At 37.3% G+C, this 14,218-nt stretch overlaps 1 protein-coding gene across 3 annotated transcripts in view; it reads left to right on the top strand.

Annotated features, from left to right (window-relative positions):
* FHIT (fragile histidine triad) overlaps positions 1–14,218 on the top strand; it is a 530,054-nt gene that overhangs the window by 100,622 nt on the left and 415,214 nt on the right. For 2 of the 3 annotated variants that reach the window (XM_026857742.1, XM_026857744.1), the window contains exon 2: positions 2,621–2,742. In XM_026857742.1, the coding sequence (XP_026713543.1) occupies positions 2,643–2,742 (100 nt within the window). In that variant the 5' untranslated portion in view covers positions 2,621–2,642. Of the gene's footprint in view, positions 1–1,127; positions 1,160–2,620; positions 2,743–14,218 lie in introns of all 3 variants that reach the window. The other variant, XM_026857743.1, reaches the window with a different exon arrangement.

The raw sequence follows: 14,218 nt of genomic DNA, 5'->3' as shown, positions 1-14,218 counted from the left end.
AGCTTCCAGCCAACCTGCTCTCTGTACTGAGCATGAGATTATATGAGATGGAATATTCCACTGGCCAATTTGGATCCGGTGCTCTGGCTGTGCTCCCTCCCAGTTTGGTGTGCACCTGCACATGGGCAGGACATGGGACGTTGAAGAGTCCTTGATTTCTTAGCAGCTAAACACTTTCGTAGATTATCAACATTCTTCTCATAGCAAATCCCATACTGAATCCAAAGCACGGCACTATTCTAGTTATTAAGAAGAAAAATTAGCTCTATCCCAGCCAAAACCAGGACACCTTTACATGAAGCCCTTAGCACAAATTTAACCTTGGCTCTTGTAATTATCAATTTGTTCTGTTCTGCAGCTTGAGGATTTTACAACATACATATCAGAGTGGGAACTGGTTATTTTTAACAGAGTTTCAGAGTCACCATTAGACTGGCAAGACCCCCAGGAGCCCCTAGCAATTTAAGATAGATAATTAGACTAGAAAAGCACCAGGTCACCCATCTCCAGCTCTCCTGGAGTCTCAGTTGTTGAAGCATGGGATCCAGGCCTTATTTCCAAAGTCATCAACTCTATTCTGCTATTGCTTATTGGGGGTTTTTGGCTTATGGCAGCAAACAGCCAGAGGACTTCTCCTGGTGATTACCAAAACCTTAGGTTCTCCGCCTCTTTAAATCAAATTTTAAAGCATCAGATTTTAAAATCAGCATCTGTTATTTTAGAGACTTGGTTCTCTCTTTAAGTCTATTCCATGTCTCTGGATGGTGCTTTTAGTTATCAGTAGTCTGGAAGACAGAATAAGAAATGAGCAGTAGTACTTTTATTTCTGTTCATAGTATTGCTAGATGCAATGGCAGGTTTGGTGGCACGTTTGATTTTCCAGCTACTGGAGATACTAGCTTACAGTTTCATCACCGGGTGGTAATCCTGGCTATTTAATGTGTTTTGCTCCTTTCTCAGAAACGTTTCCTGCATTATGAAGAGAACCATGTCTCTTTATCATATCACGTAAAATCATTCTTGCATGTTTTAATCAGAATGAGAAACACTCACGGGGGGGTTGCTGATGGACTGCTTAAGAGAAATTAAGAAGATTGGTTGAAGTTCCTAATAGTTATTTTTTTCAGACATCAGCACAAGATAGCAGGTGTTTCCTCTGGTAAGCGATTTTTCTAGTAGCTAAAGAGACTCGATTTTTGTATGCTGTCAAGTTTCAGGTTTAATATACAGTAAGGGACACATCTTCTCAGACACTTAATCTTCTGTTGACTTTATGGGAAAAAAATAATTATAAAACATTTTCAGATCTTGAAAACAGGGATGGTTAAAATCTCGTCTTCTATGGTCTGCTCAAGCATTTCCTTTCATCTGTGATTTTCAAAAGTAAAACAAGACACAGTACTTATAGAATGTTTATTACTTGAATGATTGCTTACTGTATCTTATACTAAGTTTTATATATGTTTTTTTTCGATTAAAGCCTGACTAGATGTATCTGCTATCCTTTAATTTAGTTATTTTGTGGAATCAGATAGCTAAAAAGCCATAACTTCTTTTCCAAAAAACAAGCATTTCTCAAAGACACTTTCAAAGTGTGTGCACTTAGATGAGGTCGTTATATGTACTTTTTGTTGGAGCAGATACAAGCAGTTGGACCCTAAATTAAAATAAATCTTTTAGATTAAGAACCAAGTTTAGATCTTGAACACAGTAGGCTTGCAAAAGGTGTTCCATGTCTCTGACCGTATCTTTCCCCATCTGAAGCAACTTATAAAATTGAATTTTCTGATTAGTCACTTGGTTCAAGCAAGGAAATGTTAGATGTGTCTGAAATCTTGTCAGCTGAAATTCTTCATTACTTCATATTTTACCCTGCAGCACCTTCAATATTTCTGATTGTATTAAATACTTTAAATACTCTAGGGCTTAAAGACCGAAAATAGGCACTGTTAGGATTGTGCTTCAGCTCTTTAAGAATGATTTTCATCCTCCTCAGGAGGAGAGAAAATTTTAGTGAATGAAAGTGGAAATCTTTGGCTTTCTTTGTGTAAGAGAAAATGTAGCACACAACTATTGATCCTTTTCACATTTCAGTTACTCGAACTAGAAAGCATGGATGGAAAATGACTAAATATGCTTTCCTTAATTTGTTGGTATTTTTCAATTGAGGTATTTAGTGGAGAGATTGATTTAGAAAATGTGATTTCTTTATTTCGTGAACCCTGTGTGCATTGATTTGCATTGTGGGAAAGGGCACGTGAAATACTATTCGTGCTTCTCCAAGCACATATGACCCAAATATATACAATGCAGAACAAACGAAAATGGGAGGGAGAGATTACGTTCTCTGTCTAGAATTCTGTAGTCTTGCCAAGATGATGAGAAAGGGTTTAAGAAATTATATGTGAAATTTTTGCTTTGGAAACAAGCCTTTTCCACCACCCCTTCAAAGTGATACTTTCAGGAAAGCCTCTACCAACCTTTCCAAAACTCCCAATGCCTTGGTGAGCCCAGGAGGAAGCTTCCTTCAGAAGCTACCTAGACAGTTTGATTGTCCTATTCCTGTTGTTTGGAAAGGCAAAGCCAGTCCCTTAATAATCTTAACTATTGTCTCTTTCAGACCCTGAAGATTAACATTTACCATGCTGAGATTTGGGCAGCACCTCATCAAGCCCTCTGTGGTCTTCCTGAAGACTGATCTCTCCTTTGCTCTCGTGAACCGGAAGCCGGTGGTCCCAGGGCGTATCCTTTCGAGCAGCACCTCAAGGATGGGCGCCCTCGCTCTTGGGAAAAGCTGGGAAGCTCGGTGCACCTCAAAGGCCAGGTAGGATGCTGCACGGGTTTATTCTGAAACCAGGCAGTGGAACCTAATACGCTTGATCGGTGTTGCAGAACTGCCGAAAACGGTTGCTTAGCAACTGTGACCTTAGAGGTGAATTTCTATTGACCTTTTCACCACAGAAGATGTATAAACAACCAGGTGCTACTAAAAGCATTTTAAAGTGAATCTGAGATGGTACTGTTTAAATTTCGTATTATGCTAAATAACACATTGCACTTCCCTTTTAATAATGTCACTTATTTTTAGATGTGGTAACTTCTTTATGGAGGATTTTTCAACTTCTCCTGGCTAAATGTACACAATTTGTCAAATGGCAGCAGAATCTTGTATGAAGACTCTTATTTTTTTGGGACAGATTGCTTTGATTAATTTAGGTAGGAATGGATTAAATAAACCATCTGTATAGTGCACACATTTCCTGAGGAAAAAATGAAGCCCATATTGTAAGTAAAATTCTCAAATTAGAAACTGTATAGGAACTTGATTCTGCAAGATACTATTTGTACCCATTTAGTGTATTTTGTAGGGTGGCATGTTATTTTCCAGTCAAAACTGCCGCTGTGTAACTTGTGCTGATTTCCATGGCTTGAGGTGGAGCTTTTCAGAAATACTCAAAACTGATCGTTTTCCATGAAGGTCCACGGTAAAATTTTAGTAGTAATTCAGGCAATGACTGAAAGTGTTTTGGGAAAAGAAGGAAGATGTCTGGAGTTTATTGAAAGCTTTCTTGTTCTTCTGTAGTTTTATGTTGTTTCTGTCATAATTTAATGTATAATTTAAAATTTAGTGACCTTTAATATATTTTTAAAAAACACATAAATGTTTTTCTTCTAAAATATGGAACCTTCCTCGCCTCCCTTCACTTCTGTAGATTATAATTGTTCAATATAGAACTTCCCTCTATACCTGCTTTGAATGGTGTCTGTACCATAAGTTAGATCATTTGGTTACAAATGCACAGCGAAGATGCATGGATTTATAGAAACTTTAAAGGTGTTGCTATCTCACCGATATATTTTAATGAATTATACGAAGCCATTCCTTTCAACTTCAAGTTTCTGAAGTATCTGATATAAAGCAGTGTGTTTTACAGATTTGTCATGAAAAAAAATAATTTTCAAAGCTATCTAAAGACAGTATCACATCAGTCAGTGTGAGATGCTGAGTGGTATGTCGGTATATGCATTGTTTTCTGTACTGTGTGTGGAAGTTTTAAAAACAATAGTTAATGATTTTTTTTTTTTCAAGTAATCAGTTAAGTGAACAATTGCATCTGTTAAAAATAAAGAAGAGTTATTAGCGATAAAAGATATGTTTTAAAGTTTTGTGAGCACCTAGTAATGACAATTTAGGAAACCTATAAAAATTAATTATTACAAGCTTCTTTCCTTCTTAAATAATTAAAGATTATAAACTCTAGTTGTACAGTTATTGCTGACTGTTTGGCAGATACATTTATTTGCTCAGGTTTAGCTTTTTTTATCCCATAATGAGTATTGCAGCATATTTTATAGTGTCACATTGTTTTAATAGCTCATGTGTTGTAATATATAATGTAGTCTTTGTTTCTCCATTGAATAGATGTTCAGGTAATAAAAACCCGACCCTTTCCCTTTCTCATTACAATAAGAAAAAATTAGAAAAGATCTTGATGCATAGGCTAGAATACAGTATGTAAAATAGAGCAATTTGCAGTTGTAAGCCTTTAAAATGTCTCTATAATGCAGCATTCATCTCGAGACCTGGCAGTAACAAGTGTATTTTCTTTGTTTTATTGCAATAATTTTATCTGCCTTGTCTTTGGCACACTTGTGACATTCCTTTTCTTTTTTTTTTTTTTGAAAATAAAATATTAATGTGTGTGAATTAGAGAGACAAAGGAAATCAGTTTGAAAGCCAGCTCACTGCAGGTGGTGGCTTTAATTAACTAGTAAGGTTGAAATTCCATCTTGAAACAGAACGTAGGATTGGAGGTGTGAATTTGCTGAAATAGTTTTAAAATAAAGCTATAGTCTGGAAAAAACTCCAGTCAAAATGGTCTCGTGGAGTTCAGTGTTTGTGATTGGAGCATTACCAAAGCATGCTTGTTCAGTTAACATGTTACAGTTTTGGTTTGTTTATACTATTTTCAGCTGCCAATCACGTGAATTCAGCTTGACACTTGGAAGTCCAACTGTGCTAATAGTAACCAAGAGTAGGAATAGCAAGAACATCGTATTCATGGTTAGGAGAGTTTCTCTGTCCCTGGAGAGACCCATCTCTCAGTAATCAGATGTTCGTAATAAGGTCCCTTTGAGTGATTACTGCAGATTTTTGAATAGGAAGTAACTGGGATCTTACTGTTGAGTAAGGGATATCTGGCATTATCGAGGAATCTCCACTGTGTAAGCTAAAATATGTGCATGTGTTTGACAGTAGCAGCAAACTCCTTCACCTCTTTTGTCACAACCAAATGGAGAGGGAGAGCTACATACGGGCAGTGCGCAGGATTAGTGCGTGTTCCCCTCAGGACATCCAGTCTATTTGATGTCACCTAATAGGAAAATGGTTAAAGCTCAGGGGGTGTCTGACCAGAGTCTGTCAGAAGACATGAGGTCACTCAACTCCCGTGACAAAATGAGGAGTGACGATATGCTGTTCCGTTCTTGCATAGGGTTCACGGGGAAGATGGGGCTTCCCTGCCCCTTCTACTTGTCTCTCTTTTTGGAGAGCACCCAGGCACATGTTATTGGGGACAGGCTCGATTAATGAGATAGTGGGTTTTGGGGTGTGTTTTTATGTTGGTTTTCTGTCTTGTACAGAAATGATTTTGTTTTGCTAATGCCCGTGAACTGTTACAGAGCCAAGAGTCTAGGTGGTATACTCTATGCAGCACACAGCAGTTAGCTTGGGAGCAGGGAGGAGATATGCTGGTTGTTCTCTAATCTGACTGGGATTTGTGTGTTTATACAGGTACCAATACCATTTTCTATCTAGAGTCCCCATTTCCTGTTAAGTTCTGTTAGCTTGCTGCTCTGCAAGGAGTAATTGCAAAAGAAGTCATTCGTGGCTCCCTTGGACAGCGATGGAGTTGTTTTAGAGGAGGTAGCTATTCAGTAGCTGGCATATTGCAGGGATGTGTCTATAGTCAGCAAATGCATTGTTTCTGTCACACAAAAGGCACAAGATGAACCGAATAGGCTCACGCAACCAGCATGAGCTAAGCTTTTAATTGTCTTCTTACTTAAATGATTTCATTCAGAGCCTTGCTGCTTCCATAGTTCAGAGCAGAACTGTAGTGTCTTTTTAAAGAAAATCCATCTGCTCTTTGACATAGACTATTTGGTCTTTAATATGGTAACAAATACTTTTTGAATGACCTCCCATTTTACTGATGTTTTCCTAGCCATATGCTATAGCTTTACATGGTTTTGCTCACATCCTCAATAAATATGAACTGTTTTTTTAATCACTGCCTTTCTCATTGAATTGTGCAGGGTACTTGCTTTTTTACCTTGTGCTAAACATGAAAAATGAATTCGAGCATTAGTAGAATCCATTTGGGGACTAGGACTTTTTATTATAAATAAAATTATTCATTTGTTATGTCCAATTTTTTTTTTCAGTAGACAAGTTATTGATCTTTGGATTTGTGTTCAGGATGCCATAAGAAGGACTAGCACAAAAGGAACACAGCAACATTTGTAAATTGATTGAATGCAGTATGTAATGACAGAGACAAACATCAGATCTATGGCAATACTATATTATACAAAGCATTTTTCAACAGTTTATTGAATTGGTTATTAAAAAGAACAGGCTTTCCAGCTGGGAACAATGAGCTGAGGGGTTATCAGGACCAAGCAATTTTACAGAAATTTGTGCTGGACAGTTTGGCTCTTTCAGGAAATTCATGTGTATGTGTAGATAATAAATTAGAATAAACACTTTACAATAACTTTTCATCTGGGATTGATTATGAAAAGGTTTTTCCATTAAAAAAAAACAAAACCACAAAACAACAAAACCAAAAAAGACATATTTAACTTATATACTGAAATTTGCTGGAGTATTTGGTCTTCCTATTTCTGTAGAAATCTAGTGTTTTCCACCAGAAAGTATTCTGATTGTGGGGAATAGGCCATACATAAAAACCCAAAGCACGTGGTATTTTCTGGCAACTTCATCATTATGTGAAGTTAATAGTCATTATTTGTTGCTGAGACAGTGTGCTGCACTGTGAGTTACTGCAGCTTGTTCCTTTTATTAATGAGTAGAGAAAACATTAGATGAACCAGATGCTCCTTCAAAGATTTGGGAACACCCTAAGCTGCAGCGTAATTGTTCTGGGTCTGTTACATGGGTGGGGTTGGATCCAGGGTCAAACGATGTAAGAATAGCATCTGCTTTGCTGTACCATTTGTCTGAGCTTTCTGACATATCCTGTCAGAATTGCTGTATCACTTGAGAGTGACTTATTCTGTATTGTCACAAATATTGTCACAATGTTTTTCTTAAAAGGTTTGCAGTTAAAAAGAAATAATCCTTTTGATTACTATTGTTTGTTAACATATTTTAAAAGTAATTAATTTCTTTACATTCCTGATAATTTCTATTGAAGATAAGCACGCTGGCTTTGGAAAGAACAGTAGTATTCTTTCACAAGTTTGTGTGAAAACATTGGTGTTTAGCATATGTATGAAATTTCAATTCTTCATAAAGTTACAGAGCTGCTTTTTATTGTGATTTAGCTAGTTTGTACATTGCACATTTATCACATCTGTATTTATGCTACATAATTATGAATTTTATGATTTTTAGCCTAAACAACTGTTAATATTTGCCATAAAACTAAGATTTAGAAAATATATATTCTGCAATATAACTGAATTTTAAATTCGCATCCATATATTGCAGTAGACTGCACTGTTACAACACATTACACATATCAAACCGGGTGTGTGGGAAAGTCCTCTTTACTGCTTTTTACAGAAGTTTGCTATGCATTGCTGTTATTAGTTTGTTTTTGGCAAAATGCTAAGGAACAGTCATGCTCCTTTTAGCTCTTCAGCAAAGAGCTAAAAATAAGGGGTTTTGGTAAAGACTTTGTAACCTAAATATGATGCTGGAGGTAGCAAGGGAATCACATGAGACAGAAAATGTTTGTACAATAAGGAGTGAACTACTTATATGAATTTCTCAAAATGTCTAGTAACTAGAAGAAGAGAGTACTAGGACGAGGATGAAGCACCTCTGATGGTGTGGAAAAGGCCTCCTGAATGGGAAGAACAGATATAAATGACGGGTCTTGTGTGAAAATGGGGGGAAACTCTAGAATATATTTCTTCATTAGGAATGTAGAAGACTTACTTTCTGTTTTGTCATTATTTGATAATTTTTTTGAGATACAGACTGAAGCTGTTGAGCATCGGTGGAAAGTCCCAAGTGTTTTTTTTCTTCTCCCTCAGATCTCAAATAAAGCTGTTCTGTGACTCTTCCTTATATGAGCAGTCCTGGTCCCTCTAGTAGGACTTACTAATGCCATAATGTTTACTTGCACAAATGAGAGTAAGAAAAGCAGTTCCTATGCTTAATTAGCTAAATTAAACTATGTTGTGCAGAGGGTAAGGAGTGGGACTGCACCCTTGGCAGCAACAAGCCCGTAGATCAGCTTCACTGTTTTCTCCAGCTACCTTCTGGGAAAAAGGTTCCATAGAGCCCAAAGAATGACTGCCCCGCTCTGTGTATGCAAACCACTTGGATTTCGTGGTGATAGAGAGGCCAGTTAATTATCTCAGGGCTGGAGTCATTTTGTTTGCAGTCTACCAACAAAGGGATGATGTTTGACTCGCATAAAGAAATGCTGCTTCTGAAGATAATAGATTCAGGGCTCTGTGCACAAAAGCTTGTCTGTCTTATTTGTGGGGATGGAGTTCAACTCTATCATTTGGCCTGATAAAAATACTTCCCCTTCAAGTCTTGTCTTGCTTGAAAGGTGCTCACTGTTGAAGAATGTACTTCACCATAAGGATTTACCTATTCTGTTTGCATTGTTATAGTTGCATTAATATAACGGTGTGGTTTGAAATCCCTTTCTAAATGCTTTGTGCCAGTATTTTAAATAGAAAGATCAAATTTCATCAAGGTTGCCTACTGTCTTCCCAATGTTGTGATTTTTTTTAATGACACAATTGTTGGGACCCTGATTTAGATGAAAGCAGCTTATTTTTTTGACATTGAAAGTATTTAATTAAATTTACATTGATATTTTAAATAATTTTAGTGTGTGTTAGGTTAGTTACAGCTTCCCATTTTGTCAAGTTTACCCTTATTAACAATTTGCATCGATTTATGGCTATAATTTTATAGTAACTGACTTATGTGAGCTTACTTCAAGGTTCCTGTCATTGGGGTGACAGAACTGTCTGGGAAAAAAAAAAAATAAAAATTACCCATTGATATTTTAGCATAGCAAGGAACCTGGCTAAATGTTCAGTGAGAAAAAAACTCATCCTAGAGAGCTGGAAGAAGTCGAGTTTAAAACACAGAAGAGCAAAGCTATGTAGAAGGAAGTAAAATTAAATGTTAGCAAACTTTTGTGTGAAAAGTGGCAGGGGAAACTGGGGTGGGATTCGGAGAAGGTAAAACAAATGTTTCCTTTGAGGTTTAACACAATAATTGGCATTCTTGTTTAAGGTCCTGTTCATAAATAATGAATAATTTTAGTCCAGCTGTTCTTTTCTATTCTAGTAGAGAGCAAATTTGTAATTGGTGCGGTTATTGAACAAACCTGTAATTTTATCCTTTTTATCACATCAGTAAGCTCAAACTCAAGAGCCATAAATGGACAATAGATAACAAAGACAAAGGAGGTGCTTGCCACCATTGCAGTTTTGCCACTACAGAAAATATAAGTACCTGCATCAGTAGCAGATAGCCATGTGCTTTGCATTCAGGTGCCAATTAGCATGAACTTTATAAAAGAAAGGAATAAAAAGATTATTTTTTTTTTTTACCTCAGCACATAACTAGATTGAACTTCAGATTTTTTTATTCATTTTAAGTAGTTTCTGGCTAATGAAGGAGATGACAGGTACAAGCCATTCCCATTACAGTTTGTGCATGTCTGGGACCTTTTGTCCTCAACATAGCCATCAGAATGTGATATGCAGCACACACACAGTTAACTAAGTCTGGGCAAGGTATTGCATGGCTTGCTCTTATGGCAGAATATAATTAAAAGAGGTGATTGGAATACATGGTTATTCATAATAGATGTCACACAATTACCATAAGTAATGCAATACATGCAAAATCTCCATTTGTAATGAAAATAGATTTGCTGGAAAGTCAATTGGAAATTTCATTTATTGCTTATTGTTTCTAGCATATTGGAATATTTTGTGCTATTCACTGTAATATAACTCTGTGTTTTCTTCAAGTACATATTTTTGAGAGGCATCTGACATCAACGTCATTTTGCAACTCCTAAGAGGAGATCTAGTGATGAAATGTTAAGCTGTCATCTCGTCTGTTTGCTGGAAAGAGCCTAATATATAGTATTTTTCTGTTGAAACATACATTAATATTCCTTGGTGTACCATAATTATAATCTAAAGAAGATATTTCATAATTTCACCAGTAATCATCTTGTACTCCTTATATTTAAAGGACCTCTGTTGTGGTTTAAACCTGGTTGACAACTAAGCACCATCCAGCCACTTGCTCACTCCCCCCAGTGGGATGGAGGAGAGAATTAGAAGGGTAAAAGTGAGGAAAACTCATGGTCTGGGGTAAAGCAAAAGCTGCATGTTCAAGCAAAGCAAAATCAAGAATTTATTAATTACTTCCCATCGGCAGGCAGGTGTTCCGCCATCTCCAGGAAAACCAGACTCCATCACATGCAACAGTTACTCGGGAAGACAAATGCTGTAACTCTAAAACCCCCCTTTCTTCTTCCCCCAGCTCTGTAAGCTGAGCGTGACACCACACGGTCTGGGGTAGCCCTGGGTCAGTCGGGGTCAGCTGTCCCGGCTGTGTCCCCTCCCGGCTCCTTGTGCCCCCCAGGCTCCTCACGGGTGGGGTGGGGTGAGGAGCAGAAAAGGCCTTGGCTCTGTGTAAGCCCTGCCCAGAGTCACCAAAACATCCCTGTGTTATCAACACTGTTTTCAGCACAAATCCAAAACACGGCCCCATACCAGCTACTGTGAAGAAAATTTTATTCCCAGACAAAACCGGTACAACCTCCAACAATGAAGAAGAGAGAAAAGGGCGTGTTGTGTACACGAAAAATAAGCAGGAATTCTCCCTAAACATAGAGGAATGAAGGAAGAGTGCACTGTGGTATGTCATCCTAGTACCTTCTCCAGGGCATAAAGAGTGATAAATAATGCCATAACCTAATCTCTTCAGACTACCTGGTGTGGATGTCAGTCCTTTGAGGGTAAATCCAATTTACTGTATTCCCCCAGCAAGTGCAGATGCGTAGGTCTGAATAGAGTCCAGTTTCCGACAGGGATTTCTTCAGAGGTGACTTGAGGAAAACTCTTCACAAAAGGAATATTTTGAACACAGTTGCTTTACTCTGAAGCAGGACTAGACTTCTGGATATCTGTGCAAAATAACTGACTTGTGAGATTCAAGGTTCCAACTCTGCTGGGCATCTTGTGGTATCTGTTGGTTTTTAGGTAGGACAAAGTCCTTCCCTCCCTTTTTTCCTCCTCTCCACCCCAATAGCACAGTGAACTCATGCCCAGTGGTGTGCTTTCCTCCACTGGCTTCTCAGGAAGCTAGAACGTACAGTATCTGCCACTTTGCTGTGTGCCCAAAGCTGCTCAACTGTGCTCCTTTGCTTGTTTAGGAAATGCTTTCTTCTGGGGGTTTGAACTGGCGGGTGAGACTATCAAAGGCAGTGATTCCAAATGGCCCTATAATTGCTTTGCAGAGCTTCAGCTGAGGGTCAAGCACCTTCTCTGAGCAAGGTAATTGGGTAAATTATGTTGTAATAAGTTGTCTTGTGTAAAGTTAAATATGAACATAGCAGACAATGGAGGCTTTGTTGTAAAAGGAGGCTACAGTAGGAGATGGAGTGCATAATTCATCGATACAGATGTATTTCACTTCATCACTCGTACCATATCTAGGTTTCTAAGTTTGCACCAGTGTGTATAGTCTGCTATTCATTTGCTAATGTATTTTACTTTTTGCGGTTCCTTGTAACCTGCTGACTTCTACTGTTTCTGATCAAAAAATATATAAACCTCAGCACCTCTCAGAGTGAGCTCTCTTGAGCAGATGTTCATGTTGTACAATAAAAGTTGAAAATTCCCCTACTGATACTCTTCAGTTTAACATCATACCGCATTCAGATGAGTGACCTCTCCACAGAAGCTGCCTAAGAGCTGTTAGTTTTAGTTCAGGATATATTATCTTTATAAGTTAATAATTGGGAATGCATTGAGATGACCTTGTTGCTGTTTGTTTCATAAAATTGAAAATTGTGTGCAACAAGTTTGAGTTTAAACAGGTGAATTTGAAAATTCTGCTTTTTATGCAGTCTGGTCTGATGAACTTCATGTAGCCCAATACAAGGTTTTACTCCGATGTATATGTAAAAATGTAACCAGTTTTTAATGTATTTTACAAAGGTATCATTGTGTGATTGTATTCGTTTTGGTGCTGGTTTTTTTTTTTGTTTGTTTGTTTGTTTTGGTTTTTTTTTTTCCTGTTACTCCCAGGTAGAATTTGCCTGGTTGCAGGGAAATGAATGTTGCCTCAATTCAAGCATTGCAGTTGAGTCACGATGTGCACACATTTCAGGAACACTTTCTTAGCTTCAGTTTTGTTCATGATGATTCAGTTGAAATAGAACCTTGCTTATTTGGTATGTAGTTCACTTTACTGCGTTCATACTCCCAAGGATAAAGTTGGAAAAAAATATTGTAAGGGTATAGTTCGGTAAATAAATGGCATTCCCGGCTGAGAAGAAACCCAGAGCCCAATTGTGAAAACATTACAATTCTGTTGATGCTATTGAATTCAAAATCATGTGTGATTTGAGGAGCAAGAGGAAGAAGGGAGAAGTGGAGAAAGGGGAGAGGGAAATAGGTTTGTATTTGCCTTGATCTTTTGACCTTTCAGATACATCTGGATGGTGTTTGTATTAGTTATACAGGTTCTTTTACAGCACACTTCTTACTTTTGTCGTCTTTTTGGAGAGCAGAGGGAGGAATAAGTTCATACAGTGTCTTGATTTCAGAAGCTTTAAGAGCTCAAAAAGTTTGTAAGTAAACTTTAAGAAAACTTATAAGAAAACTTTGTAAGCACTTTGAAATAGGATCAATGTGTTTGTCAAATTACTTTCCTTAAAAAATTTTAGTGAGAGACTTCAGACATGGCTGCTTACATGGAGCTGCAGAGGAGCTACTAGAGCACTGCAAGGTGGCTTTTTGTTTTTTTGTGGTGTGTGTTTGTTTTTTTCTGCAGCCATTTTGAGTGAATGTAAAACATGAATTGTCACCCTTCTTAGTAGAAAGACTTTTTTTTAAAAAAAAGAAGGCACCTAATGAGTATCCAGTCATGTGGAAGGTTGCTAATGACACCTCTGCTCAATTAATGTTTCCCTACGATGATCCTATCAATATTAATAAAATAATTTATACTAGCTCATCTTTCCAAAAAAATTCTGAATTTGAGCTGGAGAAAGTTAATCACAAAAATATTGTGGAGTTGTGTAATTCTATTTTTATCTTGATCTGAAAACAGTGATGTTAATGGAACACTGCTAACTTAGCATAATATTTTGCTGAGGTTATTTTAGCTTAGCAAACAGTGAAAGTTATTCCCTTTTCCTCTCCAGTTTCTTAACAAAGTAAAATGCAATGCATTTAATATCAATTATGACTTGCTTATAAATATGCATGGTATTGAATCATCTTTTTTAAACGTGGAGAAACATGCTTCTTACATGAAGGATCCGATGCAAACAGGTATTTTCAGAAAACAAAACCGAAGAAACAGCTTGCAGTAGCATTTCTGTAAGCAGTTGAAAGAGAAAAATGGGGGAAAATTTTTAACTAAACTGCTTCCCCTAATGCTTATAACATCTAGCTTCATTTTTATCATGTTGATCAACTAGTCATCTATTGCTTAATTTTCTTTATTTTTGCACAGTTAAAAGCTGGAGGAAATGTTTTATTTCAGTTATAGTCATTAACAATAATGGAGTTGGTGCAGATCTTATTCAGACTGGAGCACCATAGTGAGAACAAATGAGACTGTTAGAAAACGTATCAGGCTCAGGTTAGCCTCTGAGATGCCTCGAGTGGAAATGATGAGTTTTATGTAGGGAGCGAGGGGCTGTAGCACTGTGTGCAGATATGTATTTCTATATTGTGC

Source organism: Athene cunicularia, assembly GCF_003259725.1.
Source record: "Athene cunicularia isolate RWA chromosome 12 unlocalized genomic scaffold, athCun1 chr12_part1, whole genome shotgun sequence".
In the NCBI taxonomy this organism is placed as follows: domain Eukaryota; kingdom Metazoa; phylum Chordata; class Aves; order Strigiformes; family Strigidae; genus Athene; species Athene cunicularia.
The sequence above is the reverse complement of the archived record's forward strand: the minus strand, read 5'-3'. Positions and strand labels throughout refer to the sequence as shown.